General features: G+C 43.5%; 1 protein-coding gene across 1 annotated transcript; it reads left to right on the top strand.

Annotated features, from left to right (window-relative positions):
- Positions 1-334: 334 nt before the first annotated feature.
- On the top strand, positions 335-17694 carry troap (trophinin associated protein). The gene is made up of 14 exons (XM_064957682.1): positions 335-498; positions 834-941; positions 1124-1406; positions 1685-2333; positions 2478-2599; positions 10959-11010; positions 12321-12458; positions 12670-12818; positions 13077-13131; positions 15841-15908; positions 16097-16192; positions 16313-16793; positions 16986-17203; positions 17464-17694. Coding segments are annotated over exons 1-14 (2496 nt in total). The 5' UTR covers positions 335-496; the 3' UTR covers positions 17539-17694.

Here is a 17694-nt window from a genome sequence, read left to right as displayed (position 1 = left end):
AATTTTTGCTGAATAACAGGAAGAGTAGCTGCTGCCAAGGCATAATACATACAAATACAAATGACAGATTGAAAAGAAGAATACTAATATACAGAATACTAATATTTATATGTAACCAAGGGTGCTCCTTGAAGCTCAGAAGGGGGCACAGGGACAAAGACATTTCAGAGGGTGTGTGGAGAGGGACTCATTGGATCACATGGTGTAGCATCATGCGTCGTTTCCATGGAGTTGTTTTTGCACGCTTGATGCTGATTGGTCAAAGGAAAGACGGCTCTTGAAAACAACTAGCGCAACGATTGGCTTCTAACTTTTCTGTTTTAACCAATGCAAATACTTGCTTTTTACAAACTGGAGCATGTTCAGGAAGTTTTGAGCTTGTCTTCTTATCATGCCTCTTTTGTGTTGAAAACAGAGGAAAGTCTGGGATATATTCATTATTTTTTTCGTAAACATTTTGTGAAGCAAGTAAACAATTCTCTATTTTGAAGTGTGCATGTGAGTACAGTCAGATTTTCTCTCTTGTCACGGTCAGATACCCAGAGAGCAAGCTGCCCCTTCTCTCAGTAGCTCGCTTGAAGCTAGCAGCAACAGTACCGTTTAAATTGTTAAAAGTTTTGTGGTGTTTTCTAAGGGATTCGAATATTTCAGTGGGTTATTTGCTTTATACGACAGCTATAAAGCGAGTCATTAAACAATTCAACTAGCTAACTTGTAGCAAAGCAATTAAGCAATGTGACAATGTGGTTGCTGGTTTTTTTTCTAAAAAGTATATGCTCTTGCCAACTGTGTTAGCTAGCATGCTGAATTATGTTAACTAACATTTGGTTCAGGGTTTGTTATTTACAGAATTCTGTTGAACCTCTGACTGAGCCAATGATGGATTCCTCTCCGATTCTGCGTCAGCAAAGTCAGAACAAAATCCTGAAAAACCATTCAAGGTAAGCCTACAGAGTATGAACAACTAACGAGTCAATTGTGCTTTATTTTGGCGGTCGCCGCTCCCTAATGATGCATGGCCACTGTTTATCAAGTACTGTTGATAAGTTAACCTGAATTAAAAACACTGTATACACTGCCTGGAATGTATATATGCCTGTCTACATTGACTGTCAATCTCCAGTCCAAACAGAATGAAGATCAACAGGATGACAGCAGACCCCAAACCAGGTTCTAAACACCCGTCTGTACCCCACCCTTGCAAACACCCCTCTGTACCCCACGGACACCATTCCAAACGAGGGACTGAGAACAAGGTCCCAGCAGCAACCTCAGACAAAGACCCTAAGCCCCCTGTAAGACCACTGGGCATCAGCAGGCTGCCAGTGCTTGCTAAATCCCTGCCCCTTCAGACACCCTCTGACTTCAACCAGTCACACAGGAGATGGGAGGAGAACTCTCTAGCGGTAAGAACTATAGATAGATTCTAAATGCATAACCCAATTATATTTATATGGTAAACCCATTGCTTCAAATGAAATATATCACTGATTCTGGTCTGATATTAAGCCAAATTTCTGCATTAAAAAGTATGTGCGATGGGGAGTCTAGATTGAAAGTGTTTCTTAACCAGGAATAGCCCTAACTTTGTTGAGAAACCGGCCCTGAATGTGTATCTTACTAGCATTACTGTCAGTGCTAAGGGATGTCATTTATATTTTTGTCCTTATCTGTTTTCCTAAAGGGTAAAGCAAAGAGGAAGAAGCCAAACACCAAGCCTGTACCTTTCAACTTCACCCATCCTAGAGCCAACCGAATGGGGGCAACGAACCATAGGAGGCCGCTGGTTGCTCAAACCACCCAACCTGAAAATACTTTTAGCGCTGCTGCCAGCCAAAAAATAAGACTCGCAACGACAGTTAAACTACCCAGTTCCATCCCACAAACTCATAACAAGGCCCGAACAAATTCAACAGTAGATCTCGCTGCTCGACTCCTTACACCCGCACAACACTTGGCGGCCAGAAAAGAAGGTCCAGGGCGAGCAGGTATCTTGTCACATCACGATGGAGAAGAATGGAAGACTCATTGGCCCCAGGCTACCAGTGCTGCCACCTCCATGCCTTTGTCTCAACATCTGAAACCAAAGGCACAGTCTTCTTCAGACACTCCATTTCATGGATCTGGATCGGGACAGCTTGGTCTTTCCAGACCTCCCAGTTCATTTGGTCCTGGCTCAGGTCTTTCGTCCAATGCTTTCTCATTTAGCAGTGACTCCTCCACTACCTCAGCCAAGCCCACTGCCTTCAGTACGGAAGCCTGCAGGGGCCATTTGGACACGCTCAGCATCAAAGATCTTTCCGAGCCTGGCCAGTTATTAAGTAGCACCGCTGGTTAGTTCAGAGCTCATCATATAGCTGCAGTGTCATGGTGTTTGTTCTTTCTCTTGTCTCTAGATTTTCTATGTTTTTGTCATCTTTAGATTTATATTTAGTTTTTGAAATTGTGTTCCATTGTCCCTTGTGTGTGTGTTCCAGGGCGTGTGGAGGCCTTCTCTTCTGACCCCTTTGCCCTACGTAGTATCCTGCAGAATATCGGAGTCAATGGTGCTGGAGCTTCTATGTCTAGCCGTCCCTCTACAAAAGCCTATAACAACATGGTGAGTTGTCCTAGGGTTCCTTTACACAGCAGACCTGGTACTCTATTAGATTGAGAGACACAGGAGAGGAGTGCTTCTTTGGTTATATACTGAACAAAAATATAAACGCAACAAAATCAAACATTTTCTATATCCACAAAAACCTTGTCTCAAATTTTGTGCACAAATGTTTTACATCCCTGTTAGTGAACATTTCTCCCTTGCCATGATAGTTCATCCAACTGGCATTTCAAGAAGCTGATTAAACAGCATGATTATTACACAGGTGCACCTTGTGCTGGGGGACAATAAAAGGCAACTCTAAAAGGGAGAGTTTGGGCTACCATTACCTGTCTGTAATGTTTAGCATTAGGATACTTATCGTTCGCAGTCCTTATAGCGTAGGCATGTTCAGACAGCCTGTCCTTGAGTCTTCTCCGTACGTCCTATGTAAAAGCACCCACGTGGCCACTTCAGCTTGTACACCACATATGTAGTGTTGCAGTTGACAAATTATTGAACTTTATAGGTTCCAGGTCCACACGTGTCCCTGAATGTATTTGTTTTTTACAATGTGATTGCAGTTACCACATGGGAAGTTGCCTCTGGGCTTGGGGAGCCAACTTGGTTTAGTTACTGGGATGAGTTCGCTGTGCACCAACTTATCCTTGAGAGCCCGTCTGTAAGAGAATGCTGGGAGTTCAGTGAACACATGGCACAGAGTAGGATTACTTTCAGTGATGCTCCAATTGCGTTTAATGATGTCCTTAACCCTGGCTGCGTCGAGTCACAAAGTAGATTGGTTTGGGGTTTTGAGGCCTCTGTGTGTGTTTGAGAAGACTTTCTCTTTCCAGAGATTGAGCTTTGGTGAGAGACTGGTTTAACAGGCTAGGTTTGTATTCCAGGTGCTGAAACCTAAAATGCATTTCCACAGCCTTTTCCCCCAAAATCCTCCTCCCGATCACAAATATGGTGCAGCTTTTGAAATTGCTCGAACAGAATGTTCTTAATCAGACTAGCGGGGTGAAAATAGTCCACCCTGAGGATAGTATTGTGGTCCATACTTTTCCTGTAAATGGTGGTGTGGAGTGAGCCATCCTGAGTTAAGATTTTTAGAAGCAGAAATGTAAATTCCGTTTGCCTGTATTCTAAACTCAGTTTAAATTTCTCATTGCGGGAATTAACATAGTTGTGTAATTCTAACAATTCATTTTCTGATGCAGAGAACATTCAAGGGACATCATCAATGTATCTGTCATACCATACAATAAAAAAAGGGTTAGCAGACCAGACAATTAACTTCTCGTCCCCAAAAAACCTTCTGTTGTCTGAAGAGCTTGTCCTGGAAAAGAAACACCTTTTTCTTTATCTGGCCTAAGTTGGAGATAATGCTTTAAAACCTCCAGACCTTCATTGTGTACAATATTGGTGTAGGGATTCAACATCCATTGTTACCAAATAGGAAGATCCAACATCTTTAATCTTAGATAACACTCACACTCTTAACATGCTATCTTCAAGGAAAAGGGAGAGTTTGGACACAAGGTATATTGATTTCTACATGAATCCTTTTGTGTCCAAACTCTCCTCTTTCCTTTTAGTGTTCTCTGAATCAGAAAATGAATTGTAAGAAAACTATATAAGTGTCAAATTCTCATTGAGGGAATTGACAGAGTTTAGAATACAGTCAAACGGAAACTATCTTATAATCTCAATCCACACCACCATTTGCAGGAAAAGTATGGACCACAATACTATCCTTGGGGGGGTAAGTTTTCACCCCGCAAGTCAAATAACACTCCCTTTGGAACATTTCAAAGGCTCTCTGGAAAGAGAGTTTTCTCAAACACACTCACAGACCTCAACCCCAAACCAAACTACTTTGTGACCTGCCACAGCCAGGAGGCAGCCAGGGTTAAGGACATCATCAAACACAATTGGAGCATAACTGAAAGTGCGATGTGTTCACTGAACCCTCAGCATTCTCTTGCAGAAGGGCCCCTACCCTCAAGGATAAGTTGGTGTACAGCGACCTCACACCAGTAACTAAGCCAAGTTGGCTTCCCAAACCCAGAGGCAACTTCCCATGTGGTAACTACATTCACTGCCATCACATTGTAAAAACAAATACATTCAGGGACACTTGTGGACCTGGAACCTGTCAAGTTAAATCATTTGTCAACTGCAACACTACCTATGTAGTGTACAGGCTGGTGTGCCCACGTGAGAGCTTTTACATAGGACGTACTAAGAGAAGGCTCAAGGACAGGGTGTCTGAGCATGCCTATGCTATAAGGACTGCTAATGACAAGTATCCTATGGCTAAACATTACAGACAGGTTGGCCAAGGCAGCCCAAACTCTCTGAAAGCCACGGCTATTGAGGTAGTTCCCAGTTCAAATTAAATGTTATTTGTCACACCTTACAGTGAAATACTTACAAGCCCTTAACCAACAATACTTTTTAGGTATTTTCTTAAAACGGCAAGAAATATAAGTAACAAATAATTCATGAGCAGCAGTAAAATAACAATAGAGAGGCTATATACAGGGGGTGTCGGTACCGAGTCAATATGCGGGGGCACTGGTGTCGAAGTAATATGTACATGTCGGTAGAATTATTAAAGTGACTATGAAAAGATAATAACAGTAGGAGGTCGACCGATTTATGATTTTTCAATACCGATTATTGGAGGACCAAAAAAGCCGATACCGATTAATCGACTGATTTATTTAAAAAAAAATATATAAATATATCAAAACTGTATTTGTAATAATGACAATTACAACAATACTGAATTAACACTTATTTTAACTCAATATAATACATCAATAAAATCAAATAAGGTTTTAGGTTGTAGTTATTATAGGACTATTTCCCTCTATACCATTTGTATTTCATTAACCTTTGACTATTGGATGTTCTTATAGGCACTTTAATATTGCCAGTGTAACAGTATTGCTTCCGTCCCTCTCCTCGCTCCTCCCTGGGCTCGAACCAGCAACACAACGACCACAGCCACCACATCGAAGCAGCGTTACCCATGCAGAGCAAGGGAAACAACCACCCCAAGGCTCAGAGCGAGTGAAGTTTGAAACGCTATTAGCGCGCACTAACTAGCCAGCCATTTCACTTCGGTCACACCAGCCTCATCTCGGGAGTTGATAGGTTTGAAGTCATAAACAGCGCAATGCTTGACGCACAACGAAGAGCTGCTGGCAAAACGCACGAAAGTGCTGTTTGAATGAAAGTTTACGCGCCTGCTACCGCTCAGTCAGATACTTAGATGCTTGTATGCTCAGTCAGATTATATGCAACACAGGACACGCTAGATAATATCTAGTAATATCATCAACCATGTGTAGTTAACTAGTGATTATGATTGTTTTTTATAAGATAAGTTTAATGCTAGCTAGCAACTTACCTTGGCTTACTGCATTTGCGAGAGAGAGAGGCAGGTCGTTATTGCGTTGGACTAGTTAACTGTAAGGTTGCATGATTGGATCCCCCGACAAGGTGAAAATCTGTCTTTCTGCCCCTGAACGAGGCAGTTAACCCAACGTTCATATGTCGTCATTGAAAATAAAATTTGTTCTTAACTGACTTGCCTAGTTAAATAAAGATTAAATAAAGGTGTAAAAAAAAAAAACTGCGCCCAAAAATACCGATTTCCGATTGTTATGAAAACTTGAAATCGGCCCTAATTAATTGGCCATTCCGATTAATCGGTCGACCTCTAGTAGCAGCAGCGTAGAAGGGTCAGAGACCTGACCCTGTTGAAATGTAAATGGTCTGGGTAGGCATTTGATTAGATGTTCAGGAGTCTTATGGCTTTGGGGTAGAAGCTGTTTAGAAGCCTTTTGGACTTGGCGCTCCGGTACCGTTTGCTGTGCGGTAGCAGAGAGAACAGTCCATGACTCGGATGGCTGGAGGATTTGACCATTTTTAGGACCTTCTTCTGACACTGCCTGGTATAGAGGCAGGAAGCTTGGCCCCGGTGATGTTCTGGGCCGTACGCACTACCCTCTGTAGTGCCTTGTGGTTCGAGGTCGAGCAGGTGCCATATTAGGCATTGATGCAACCCGTCAGGATGCTCTCGAAGGTGCAGCTGTTAAACCTTTTGAGGATCGTACCCTCTTTACGACTGTCTTGGTGTGCTTGGACAATGTTAGTTTGTTGGTGATTTGGACACCAAGGAACTTTGAGCTCTCAACCTGCTCCACACAGCCCCGTCGATGAGAATGGGGGTGTGCTCGGTCCTCCTCCTTTTCATGTAGTCCACAATCAACTCCTTTGTCTTGATCATGTTGAGGGAGAGGTTGTTGTCCTTGTACCACACGGTCAGGTCTCTGACCTCAGGCTTTATCATGTTTGTCGTTGATCAGGCCTACCACTGTTGTGTCATCTGCAAACTTAATGATGGTGTTGGAGTCGTGCCTGGCCGTGGAGTTATGAGTGAACAGGGAGTACAGGAGGGGACTGAGCACGCAACCCTGATAGGCCCCCGTGTTGATGATCAGCGTGGCGGATATGTTGTTAACTAACTTTAACACCTGGGCGAGGCCGTCAGGAAGTCCAGGATCCAGTTGCAGAGGGAGGTGTTTGGTCCCAGGGTCCTTAGCTTAGTGATGAGCTTTGAGGTGGTGTTGAACGCTGAGCTGTAGTCAATGAATTGTCTCAAATATGAAATGTTCAGGATCTTTAAACTAAGGGCCACCGTATTGCCAGGTCTAAATGAGGAAATGTACAGTGCTTTGCAAAAGTATTCACCTCCTTGCCGTTTTTCCTATTTTGTTGCATTACAACCTGTAATTTAAATGGATTTTTATTTGGATTTTATGTAATGGACATATACAAAATAGTTCAAATTGCTGAAGTGAAATGAAAAAATGTACATGTTTCAAAAAATGCACAAACCACTTTTCAGTTTTTTTTTAATGTATTCACCCCCTTTGCTCTGAAGCCCCTAAATAGGATCTGGTGCAACCAATTACCTTCAGAAGTCATATAATTAGTTAGATTACACACAGGTGGACTTTTTTTTAAGTGTCACATGATCTGTCACATGATCTCAGTATATATACACTTGTTCTGGAAGGCCCCCGAGTCTGCAACACCACTAAGCAAGGGGCACCACCAAGCAAGCAGCACCATAAAGACCAATGAGCTCCCCAAAAAGGTCAGGGACAAAGTTGTGGAGAAGTACAGATCAGGGTTGGGTTATAAAAAAATAGCAGAAACTTTGAACATCCCACAGAGGACCATTTAAATCCATTATAAAAAATAAAAAAATGGAAAGAATATGGCACCACAACAAACCTGCCAAGAGTGGGCCGCACACAAAAACTCACAGACCAGGCATGGAGGGCATTAATCAGAGAGTCAACAAAGAGACCAAAGATAACCTTGAAGGAGAAGCAAAGCTTCACAGTGGAGATTGGAGTATCTGTCCATAGGACAACTTTAAGCCATACACTCCACAGAGCTGGGCTTTATGGAAGAGTGACCAGAAAAAAAGCCATTGCTTAAAGAAAGTAAAAAGCAAACATTTAGTGTTTGCCAAAAGGCATGTGGGAGACTCTCCAAAGATATAGAGGAAGGTATTCTGGTCAGATGAGACTAAAATATAGCTTTTTGCTCATCAAGGAGAACGCTATGTCTGGCACAAACCCAACACCTCTCATCACCCCGAGAATATCATCCCCACAGTGAAGCATGGTGGTGGCAGCATCATGGTGGTGGTGGCAGCATCATGCTGAGGAGATGTTTTTCATTGGCAGAGACTGGGAAACTGGTCAGGATTGATGGATGGTGCTAAATACAGGGAAATTCTTGAGGGAAACCTGTTTCAGTCTTTGAGATTTGAGACTGTGACGGTTCACCTTCCAGCAGGACAATGACCCTAAACATACTGCTAAAGCAACACTTGAGTGGTTTAAGGGGAAACATATATAAATGTCTTGGAATGGCCTAGACCTCAATCCAATTGAGAATATGTGGTATGACTTAAAGATTGCTGTGTACCAGCAGAAGCCATCCAACTTGAAGGAGCTGAAGCAGTTTTGCCTTAAAGAATGGCCAAAATCCCAGTGGCTAGATGTGCCAAGCTTATGGAGACATACCCCAAGAGACATGCAGCAGTAATTGCTGCAAAGGGTGGCTCTACAAAGTATTGCCAAGAAAATTATATTTTGCATTTTCAAAGCGGTAGGCATGTTGTGTAAATCAATTGATACAAAGTCCCCCAAAAAAGTCAATTTTGATTCCAGGTTGTAAGGCAGCAAAATAGGAAAATTGCCTAGGGGGTGAATACTTTCGCAAGCCACTATTATTCTCCCTTCCTGTAAGAGAGATGTGGTTTATACACTGCTCAAAAAATAAAGGGAACACTTAAACAACACAATGTAACTCCAAGTCAATCACACTTCTGTGAAATCAAACTGTCCATTTAGGAAGCAACACTGATTGACAATACATTTTGCATGCTGTTGTGCAAATGGAATAGACAACAGGTGGAAATTATAGGCAATTAGCAAGACACCCCCAATAAAGGAGTGGTTCTGCAGGTGGGAACAACAGACCACTTCTCAGTTCCTATGCTTCCTGGCTGATGTTTTGGTCACTTTTGAATGCTGGCGGTGCTTTCACTCTAGTGGTAGCATGAAACGGAGTCTACAACCCATACAAGTGGCTCAGGTAGTGCAGCTCATCCAGGATGGCACATCAATGCGAGCTGTGGCAAGAAGGTTTCCTGTGTCTGTCGGCGTAGTGTCCAGAGCATGGAGGCGCTACCAGGAGACAGGCCAGTACATCAGGAGGCCGTAGGAGGGCAACAACCCAGCAGCAGGACCGCTACCTTCGCCTTTGTGCAAGGAGGAGCAGGAGGAGCACTGCCAGAGCCCTGCAAAATGACCTCCAGCAGGCCACAAATGTGCATGTGTCTGCTCAAATGGTCAGAAACAGACTCCATGAGGGTGGTATGAGGGCCCGACGTCCACAGGTGGGGGTTGTGCTTACAGCCCAACACCGTGCAGGATGTTTGGCATTTGCCAGAGAACACCAAGATTGGCAAATTCACCACTGGCGCACTGTGCTCTTCACAGATGAAAGCAGGTTCACACTGAGAAGATGACAGACGTGACACAGTCTGGAGATGCCGTGGAGAACGTTCTGCGGCCTGCAACATCCTCCAGCATGATCAGTTTGGCGGTGGGTCAGTCATAGTGTGGGGTGGCATTTCTTTGGGGGGCCGCACAGCCCTCCATGTGCCCGCCAGAGGTAGCCTAACTGCAATTAGGTACCGAGATGAGATCCTCAGACCCCTTGTGAGACCATATGCTGGTGCGGTTGGCCCTGGGTTCCTCCTAATGCAAGACAATGCTAGACCTCATGTGGCTGGAGTGTGTCAGCAGTTCCTGCAAGAGGAAGGCATTGATGCTATGGACTGGCCCGCCCGTTCTCCAGACCTGAATCCAATTGAAGGATAGGGAGGTCATACAGGCACATGGAGGCCACACACACTACTGAGCCTCATTTTGACTTGTTTTAAGGACATTACATCAAAGTTGGATCAGCCTGTAGTGTGGTTTTCCACTGTCATTTTGAGTGTGACTCCAAATCCAGACCTCCATGGGTTGATAAATTTGATTTCCCTTGATAATTTTTGTGTGATTTTGTTGTCAGCACATTCAACTATGTAAAGAAAAAAGTATTTAGTAAGAATATTTCATTCATTGATCTAGGATGTGTTATTTTAGTGTTCCCTTTATTTTTTTGAGCAGTGTACATTTTTTTGTTCTCCAATCTTAAGTTTAGTAGCAAGAGCTCGTGTACATTATTATTATTTTTTTTTCCTTTTATGATATTGCATTTCTTTTGTGGTGTTCCATTCTCGTTATGCCATGTTTGTCTTTGTATCTTTAATGTTTTTTATCCTCAAGTCTTTTTTGCTTTATCAACTACATATGCTAATGAATTGAGTCACTTCCTGTGAGAGTTGGGTTATACAACAGTTTGTCCACCACTATTCTTTGTCACCCTGATGGAGGCTGCAAGGCATCGGTGGGTTTTATTCTTACCATACATGAGGCTTTTTTTATTTTTACACTACATGAGTTACTTGATTTTGTTTGCACAAAGGCTGTTCCGACATTGTTTACTATCCAGCATCAACTTATTTTTGTTCTATTAGATTGAGGTTGCCTGGTGCAATGGAACCAATAGAATAGTCAGTAATCAAACACTCAACGTATTTGAAAGAAAACAAATACCAATTGAAGTGAACCCAGGTCTGCAGGGTACTTACTGACTGATGATCTTTCTGAGTTTGTGTGTCCAAAATCAGTCTGTGAACTAACTTGAAGTGATCTTTCCTCTGCAGCCCCAGAGAGTGTCCATCATGAAGAGTCAAAAGAAGACTGCACCCTCTGCAGGTCAGTGGTAGTAGTACTGGACATTTCCAAGCTGCATATAACGGTTTATGTACTGCTGATATAAACTCAGCAAAAAAAAGAAATGTCCCCTTTTCAGGACCCTGTCTTTCAAAAGATAATTCGTAAAAATCCAAATAACTTCACAGATCTTCATTGTGAAGGGTTTAAACACTGTTTCCCATTCTTGTTCAATGAAACATAAACAATTAATTAACATGCACCTGTGGAACAGTTGTTAAGACACTAACAGCTTACAGACGGTGGGCAATTAAGGTCACAGTTATGATAACTTAGGACACTAATGAGGCCTTTCTACTGACTGAAAAACACCAAAAGAAACATGACCAGGGTTCCTGCTCATCTGCGTGAACGTGCATTAGGCATGCTGCAAAGAGGCATGAGGACTGCAGATGTGGCCAGGGCAATAAATTGCAATGTCCGTACTGTGAGACGCCTAAGACAGCGCTACAGGGAGACAGGATGGACAGCTGATCGTCCTCACAGTGGCAGGTCACGTGTAACAACACCTGCACAGGATCGGTACACCCGAACATCACACCTGCGGGACAAGTACAGGATGACAAAAACAGCTGCCCAAGTTACACCAGGAACGAATAATCCCTCCATCAGTGCCCAGACTGTCCACAATAGGCTGAGAGAGGCTGGGTTGAAGTGAAGGCTTTTGTAAGCCTGTTATAAATGCAGGTCCTCACCAGACATCAACCTCAACAGCGTTGCCTATGGGCACAAACCCATCGTTGCTGGACCAGACAGGACTGACAAAAATGTATCTTCACTGACGAGTCACGGTTTTGTCTTACCAGGAGCGATGGTCGGATTCGCGTTTATCGTCAAAGGAATGAGCGTTACACCGAGGCCTGTACTCTGGAGCGGGATCGAGGTGGAGGGTCCATCATGGTCTGGGGCGGTGTGTCACAGCATCATTGGATTTTGACCCCCCCTTTTTTCAGGGACACAATATTCCATTTCTGTTAGTCACATGTCTGTGGTACTTGTTCAGTTTGTCTCAATTGTAGAATCTTATGTTCTTACAAATATTTACACATGTTAAGTTTGCTGAAAATAAACACAGTTGACAGTGAGAGGATGTTTCTTTTTTTGCTGAGTTTAGCATTGACATTGAAGGCTATTTCCATGTAGAAATGTTGCATGTTGCACCCCTTTAAAAACACAATTTGCGCTGATCTGTTTAATTAGCCAGCCTATTCAAACTCCTACTCCAGCTCAATCTAAGGGCCTAGGATAGGCTACCAAGTCTGTACACTTGTATGTGCTTGAATTGTTTATAGGTCCTGTAAGATCTATTCAGTTCTCCCCTGAGCCTTCAGCCCTCAACAGCATCCTTCAGAATGAAGGGGTCACCTACCCACTGCAGCCCCAGAGAGTGTCTGTCATGAAGAGTCACCAGAAGATTACAGCCTCAGCAGGTCCGTGGTAGTACTACTTGGACATGTTCCATCTTTGAGCACGTTTTGAAGAGCAAAGTGTAGAAATGCCTGCAAACGAGCTTACTACTGCTTCATTATCATGATGCAAAAATATTCATTGTAAAGAAGCTTTCTAGCTTCAACCAGTGCTAAAAGAAAGAAAAAAAGTTAAACTAACAAGTCTGTAACCTTGTATGTGCTTGTGTTCCAGGTCCAGGACGGAGTGTCCCGTTCACCCCAGACCCCACGGCCCTGAGGAGCATCCTGCAGAATGAAGGGGTGACAGCTGGGGGAATGCTGGGGGCCACACCACAACGCACCTCTGTCTGCCCCTCTGGCAGGGGAACCTCCATCTACACTGTGAGTTAATATTTTGATCGATAAATGTATTTAAAATGTAGGATTTGATAATGCATATAAAGCCGCTCCAGCCAGGGTGAAAACAACTTTATATGCATAAGATTTAAAAGTCATTGCCATAGTACTGCCTCATGTCCTTATTTCTCATGTCATGTCTCCTTAGTGCTACATGAAACAGTCAGCCACAGTTTACTGATGAGTATAGAGAGGCTTTAGGAATATAAACGGAATTTTCACTGTGGTGCTTTACCTTTCCAGGCTCAGAGAGTACCTGTCACAAAGACTTGCACTGAAGCATCTGGAGGACTTCCGGGTAAGTTATACTGAACAAAAATATAAACGCAACATTTAACAATTTCAAAGATTTTACTCAGTTACAGTTCATAGACGGAAATCAGTCAATTGAGTAAAATTCAATCTATAGATTTCACATGACTGGGTCTGGGTGCAGCCATGGGTGGGCCTGGCATGGCATAGGCCCACCCACTTGATTGGATGTATCGCCAAATTCTTAAAAATGACGTCGGAGGCGGCTTTTGGTTAAGTTCTCTGGCAACAGCTCTGTTGGACATTCCTGAAGTCAGCATGCCAATTGCACGCTCCCTCAACTAGAGACATCTGTGGCATTGTCTTGTGTGACAAAACTGCACATTTTAGAGTGGCCTTTTATTGTCCCCAGGACAAGGTCCACCTGTGTAATGATCTTGCTGTTTAATCAGCTTCTTGATATGCCACACCTGTCAGGTGGATGGATTATCTTGGCAAATGAGAAATGCGAGAAATCCCAAGAACACATTGTCCTCCATCATTCTTAAATGGAAACATTTATGGTCACTCTGACAGAGCTCCCGATTTCCTCTGTGGAGATGGTTGTCCTTCTGGAAGGTTCTCCCATCTCAGCAGCGCTCTACCAATCAGGCCTTTATGGTAGAGTGGCCAGACGGAAGCCACTCCTCAGTAAAAGGCACATGACAGCACGCTTGGAGTTTGACAAAAGGCTCCTAAAGGACTCTGACCTTGAGAAAAAATATTATCTTTGGTCTGAATGCCAAGCGTTATGTTTGGAGGAAACCTGTCCCTATCCCCACGGTGAAGCATGGTGGTGGCAGCATCATGCTGTGGGAATGTTTTTCAGTGGAGTGGCAGGAACTGGGAGACTCGTCAGGATTGAGGGAAAGATGAACAGAGAAAAGTAGAGAGATCCTTGATGAAAACCTGCTCAGGACTTCAGACTGGGGCCAAGGTCCACCTTCCAACAGGACAACAACCCGAAGCACACAGCCAAGATAACGTAGGAGTGGCTTCAGGACAAGTCTCTGAATGTTCTAGAGTGGCCTGGACTTGAACCCGATCAAACATTTCTGGAGACTTGAAAATAGCTGTGCAGCATTACTCCCCATACAACCTAACAGAGTGTGAGATGATCTGCAGAGAAGAATTGGAGAAACTCTCCAAATACAGTTGTGCCAAGCCTGTTGCGGCATACACAAGAAGACTAATCGCTGGCAAAGGTGCTTCAACAAAGCACTGAGTAAATGGTCTAAATACTTTGTTTTCTACAAACTTGTTTCGCTTTGTCATTATGGGGAATTGTGTGTAGATTGATAAGGATTAAAAAATATATATATTTTAGAATAAGGCTGTAAAGTAATAAAACCTGGAAAAGGTGAAGGTCTGAATACTTCCCGAATGCACTGTATATGCTACCGTTTCTATCGCCAGATATTCACCGGTTTGTCCCTCTCCTCTTGGGTCTGTGTTATTCAGGGGCCTCGAGGGAAAAATGTATTTGCTACGACTAATATGGGGTTGTTTTACCCAGCTATCTTAAGAGGAATGCACCAAATTGTAAATCGCTCTGGATAAGAAGTTTTTTGCTAAATGACACAAATGTAAATGTTCAAATGTTATGTCTGTCTTTATAACTTGATCTTAGCCCAATACTACATACCTGGTTTGAGGAGTTAGCGAGGTATCTTTGGTCAACCGGTACCATCAAAGTGGCTCACCTTTTAGCCAGGTACATTTCTACGTCAACAAATCCTTCAGAACTAACTTGCTCCAGGGCAAGATAACTACATTTATCCTGAATGAAGTGTGAGCTGTGAGTTGAGGACCAATGAAATCCTATTCCCTCACTATCGCAAAGATTGCTTCATTATCCCCTTCATTTATGGTACACAACTTATTGAGTATTCTCTTTTTTTGTGTTAAATGTTAAAATTCCTATCACATTTAGTAATGACAGAATGCATTTGAATCTTCACGCACAGTAAAACTTTTATATGACAGTTAAGCCTGCTAGAGTTTGCGGTCCTCTGAGGAGTATCCTATGAAGCAAGCTGGATTTCCTGAGGGTTTTCTCAAGCTAACCAGCTTCAGTTAGTTTCACATTCCAGCTCAGGCTTCATCCTTACTACGATGAAGAATACTGCTTGAGAAGTAGGATTGTTCTTGTGCCATCTTCATTGTATTACTTATCGTTAATGCCGTCTTTGGCACCTCCCCCCTCCCACTTCTATCGATATTTGTATTGCGTGAAGTTTAAATTGGATTCTGTCATTAGTAAATGTGTAATGTGTAATATATTTTAACAACTTTTTTTCGCACAGGAAAAACATTTGAGTAATAAAATATTGAATAATTAATATTCCTCAAATGAAGGGGATGATGATGCAATCTTTGCAACAGGGAGTGAATCTGATTGGTCTTCAACTTGCGTTTGTCATTGTATTCAGGGTAAGTAGAGTTAGTTAGCCAGCCCCAGAGCAGGTTAGCTCTGAAGGATTAGTTTCCATAGACATGTACCTGGCTAAAACGTGAGCCACTTCCGCATGACCGTTTTTCTTTTAAATTGTATTTCTTTATTTAATCCTGATTTGAATTCTGAGTTGACCACAGTTACCTTGCTAACTCCTGAAACCTGCTTCGTAGGATACCCCTCTGCTCTGTCTCTGTGTTATGAAGTAGTCTGTTGTTGTCCGTCTGTCAATATGATCTATCTGTCCGTCCCTCCCATCAGTGATGCCAGTCGGCCAGAAGTGGACACCCCAGCGGGTCCCTGACACCAGGCATCAGCCCATGTCCATGGTAAGTATGTTACAGTACACTTTTCACTCGTATGTCCATGGTCTGTATGTAGAATTTTTTTTTATTTTGAACTGTCAACACTAAAGTGGCACCTTCTCAGCAAATGTTGCCCATGGTGGAATCAAACTGACAATCCTGATATTGCCAGCACCATAGATGCTCTAACTCACTGAGCCATCTTTTTTCAGGGGAGGCACCTGTCTGCCCACCGGACCCCCTATGCATGCTCTCCTAGACTCTGGGGCCTCCAGGGCCACAACCGAGATCTGGAGACACACAAGGAGGTGAGGACGAAGGCTTACTAATGGAATATATATATCCTACACCACATGACTGAATTAGGTTGCTAACGTCTATTTCATAATGTTGAGTCAGTTAAGTCATTGAGTGTGTGTTTGTGGCAGGAGGTTGTTCAGAGATTATTCAAGGAGACGGACCAAGAGGAAGATAGGATAGACAACAGGGAGCTGGACGAAGACCCTGCTGAGACCCGAGCTGACAAGGACCAAGAGGAGGAGGAGGAGGAAGAGCAAAATAACACGGGAAGAGGACTCCAAACCTTCTTTCAAGCCCCACACAGGGAATCTGTTATTTTCTTCTCAACGGGGAAGAAGCTGCTCAGAGCAGCTCCAGCACAAGAACAGGAAAGCCCTGTGGCTGGATTTCTGGAGCGAGGTGGGCCCCTGGAGCGAAGTGGGCCACTGGAGAAGTGTTGGCCTGGGGCCAGAGCTTCAGCACAGGGGACTGTCCTCGAGCTCCTGCTCCATCCAGTCAGACCCTCGTCTAGGCCAGAAGCTCTATCCACGGTTGCTACTGCAGCCGTAGCATCAGGCTTGACCAGGCTAGCCAACCCCTCAGCCTTTGTCCCCCTGAGTCATCCCAGAGGTAGGACTGCTGAGACAATTTACCTTTTGATACTCCTTGTAGCTGGGCTGACTCAGTAGAGTGGGCAGAATCCATTGATAGATAAACATTTGATGGTTCTTATCCCATTGATGCAAAAAGTGCTTAATAAATACATTTGATTGACTGACCTCGGTCCTCTGAATGTCTAACCAGAAGCCTGTGTCGTTGCAGGTAGTATCATCATCCCAAAGAGCGGCGCTCTGAGTTCTGCTGCAGCCTTGCTCCGCCGGCGCCTCCCCCCTCTGCAGGAGCTACGTCTGGATGAGGAGGTGGCTACCTACACCACCTCCCCAGCCCCTCCCTGCTCCTCCATTGCCACCTCCTCCGGGCCCATGCAGACCCGCTGTGGAAACCCTGTGGCAGCAGCCCTGTATCTGCAGGACTACACTGTGAGTTTGGTAGCATCTTTTAATTTACATATATTTGTCCTACAGGCATTTAGCCCATCTATAGCATCAGTTTCTAAGATTCCTCCAGTAGCCGAGTGATGAACAAGACTTGGAAGGGTGGCATCTTCAGACTTTCCTACCTATTGATGAGGATTCATGTTCATTGTCCAATAATCAGAAGAGCATCATTGATCATTTTGTGATAGTTCAAAGTAAATTGAAACTCTTTTCCTGTTATTCCCTTCCTTTCTCCCCTTCAGAGTTTTCGGTCAATCATCTTGGACCCCTCGTCTGCTCTTTCCTCTCCCTGCTCCTCTCCTCTACAGGAGAGATGATGGCTTTTGCACTGATAATGTTAATCTTATTTTTTTGTCTGGTCTTGTTTACTGATAATACACTGTAAAAATTACGGATTGTTAAGCAAAGACTTGAAGGAGTGTATGTATGTACAGGTAACTGCTAAAATAAAGGAAACACCAACATAATGTGTA

The sequence above is a fragment of the Oncorhynchus masou genome, chromosome 33 (assembly GCF_036934945.1).
Source record: "Oncorhynchus masou masou isolate Uvic2021 chromosome 33, UVic_Omas_1.1, whole genome shotgun sequence".
NCBI lineage: Eukaryota > Metazoa > Chordata > Actinopteri > Salmoniformes > Salmonidae > Oncorhynchus > Oncorhynchus masou.
This window is presented reverse-complemented; position numbering and strand designations above follow the sequence as displayed.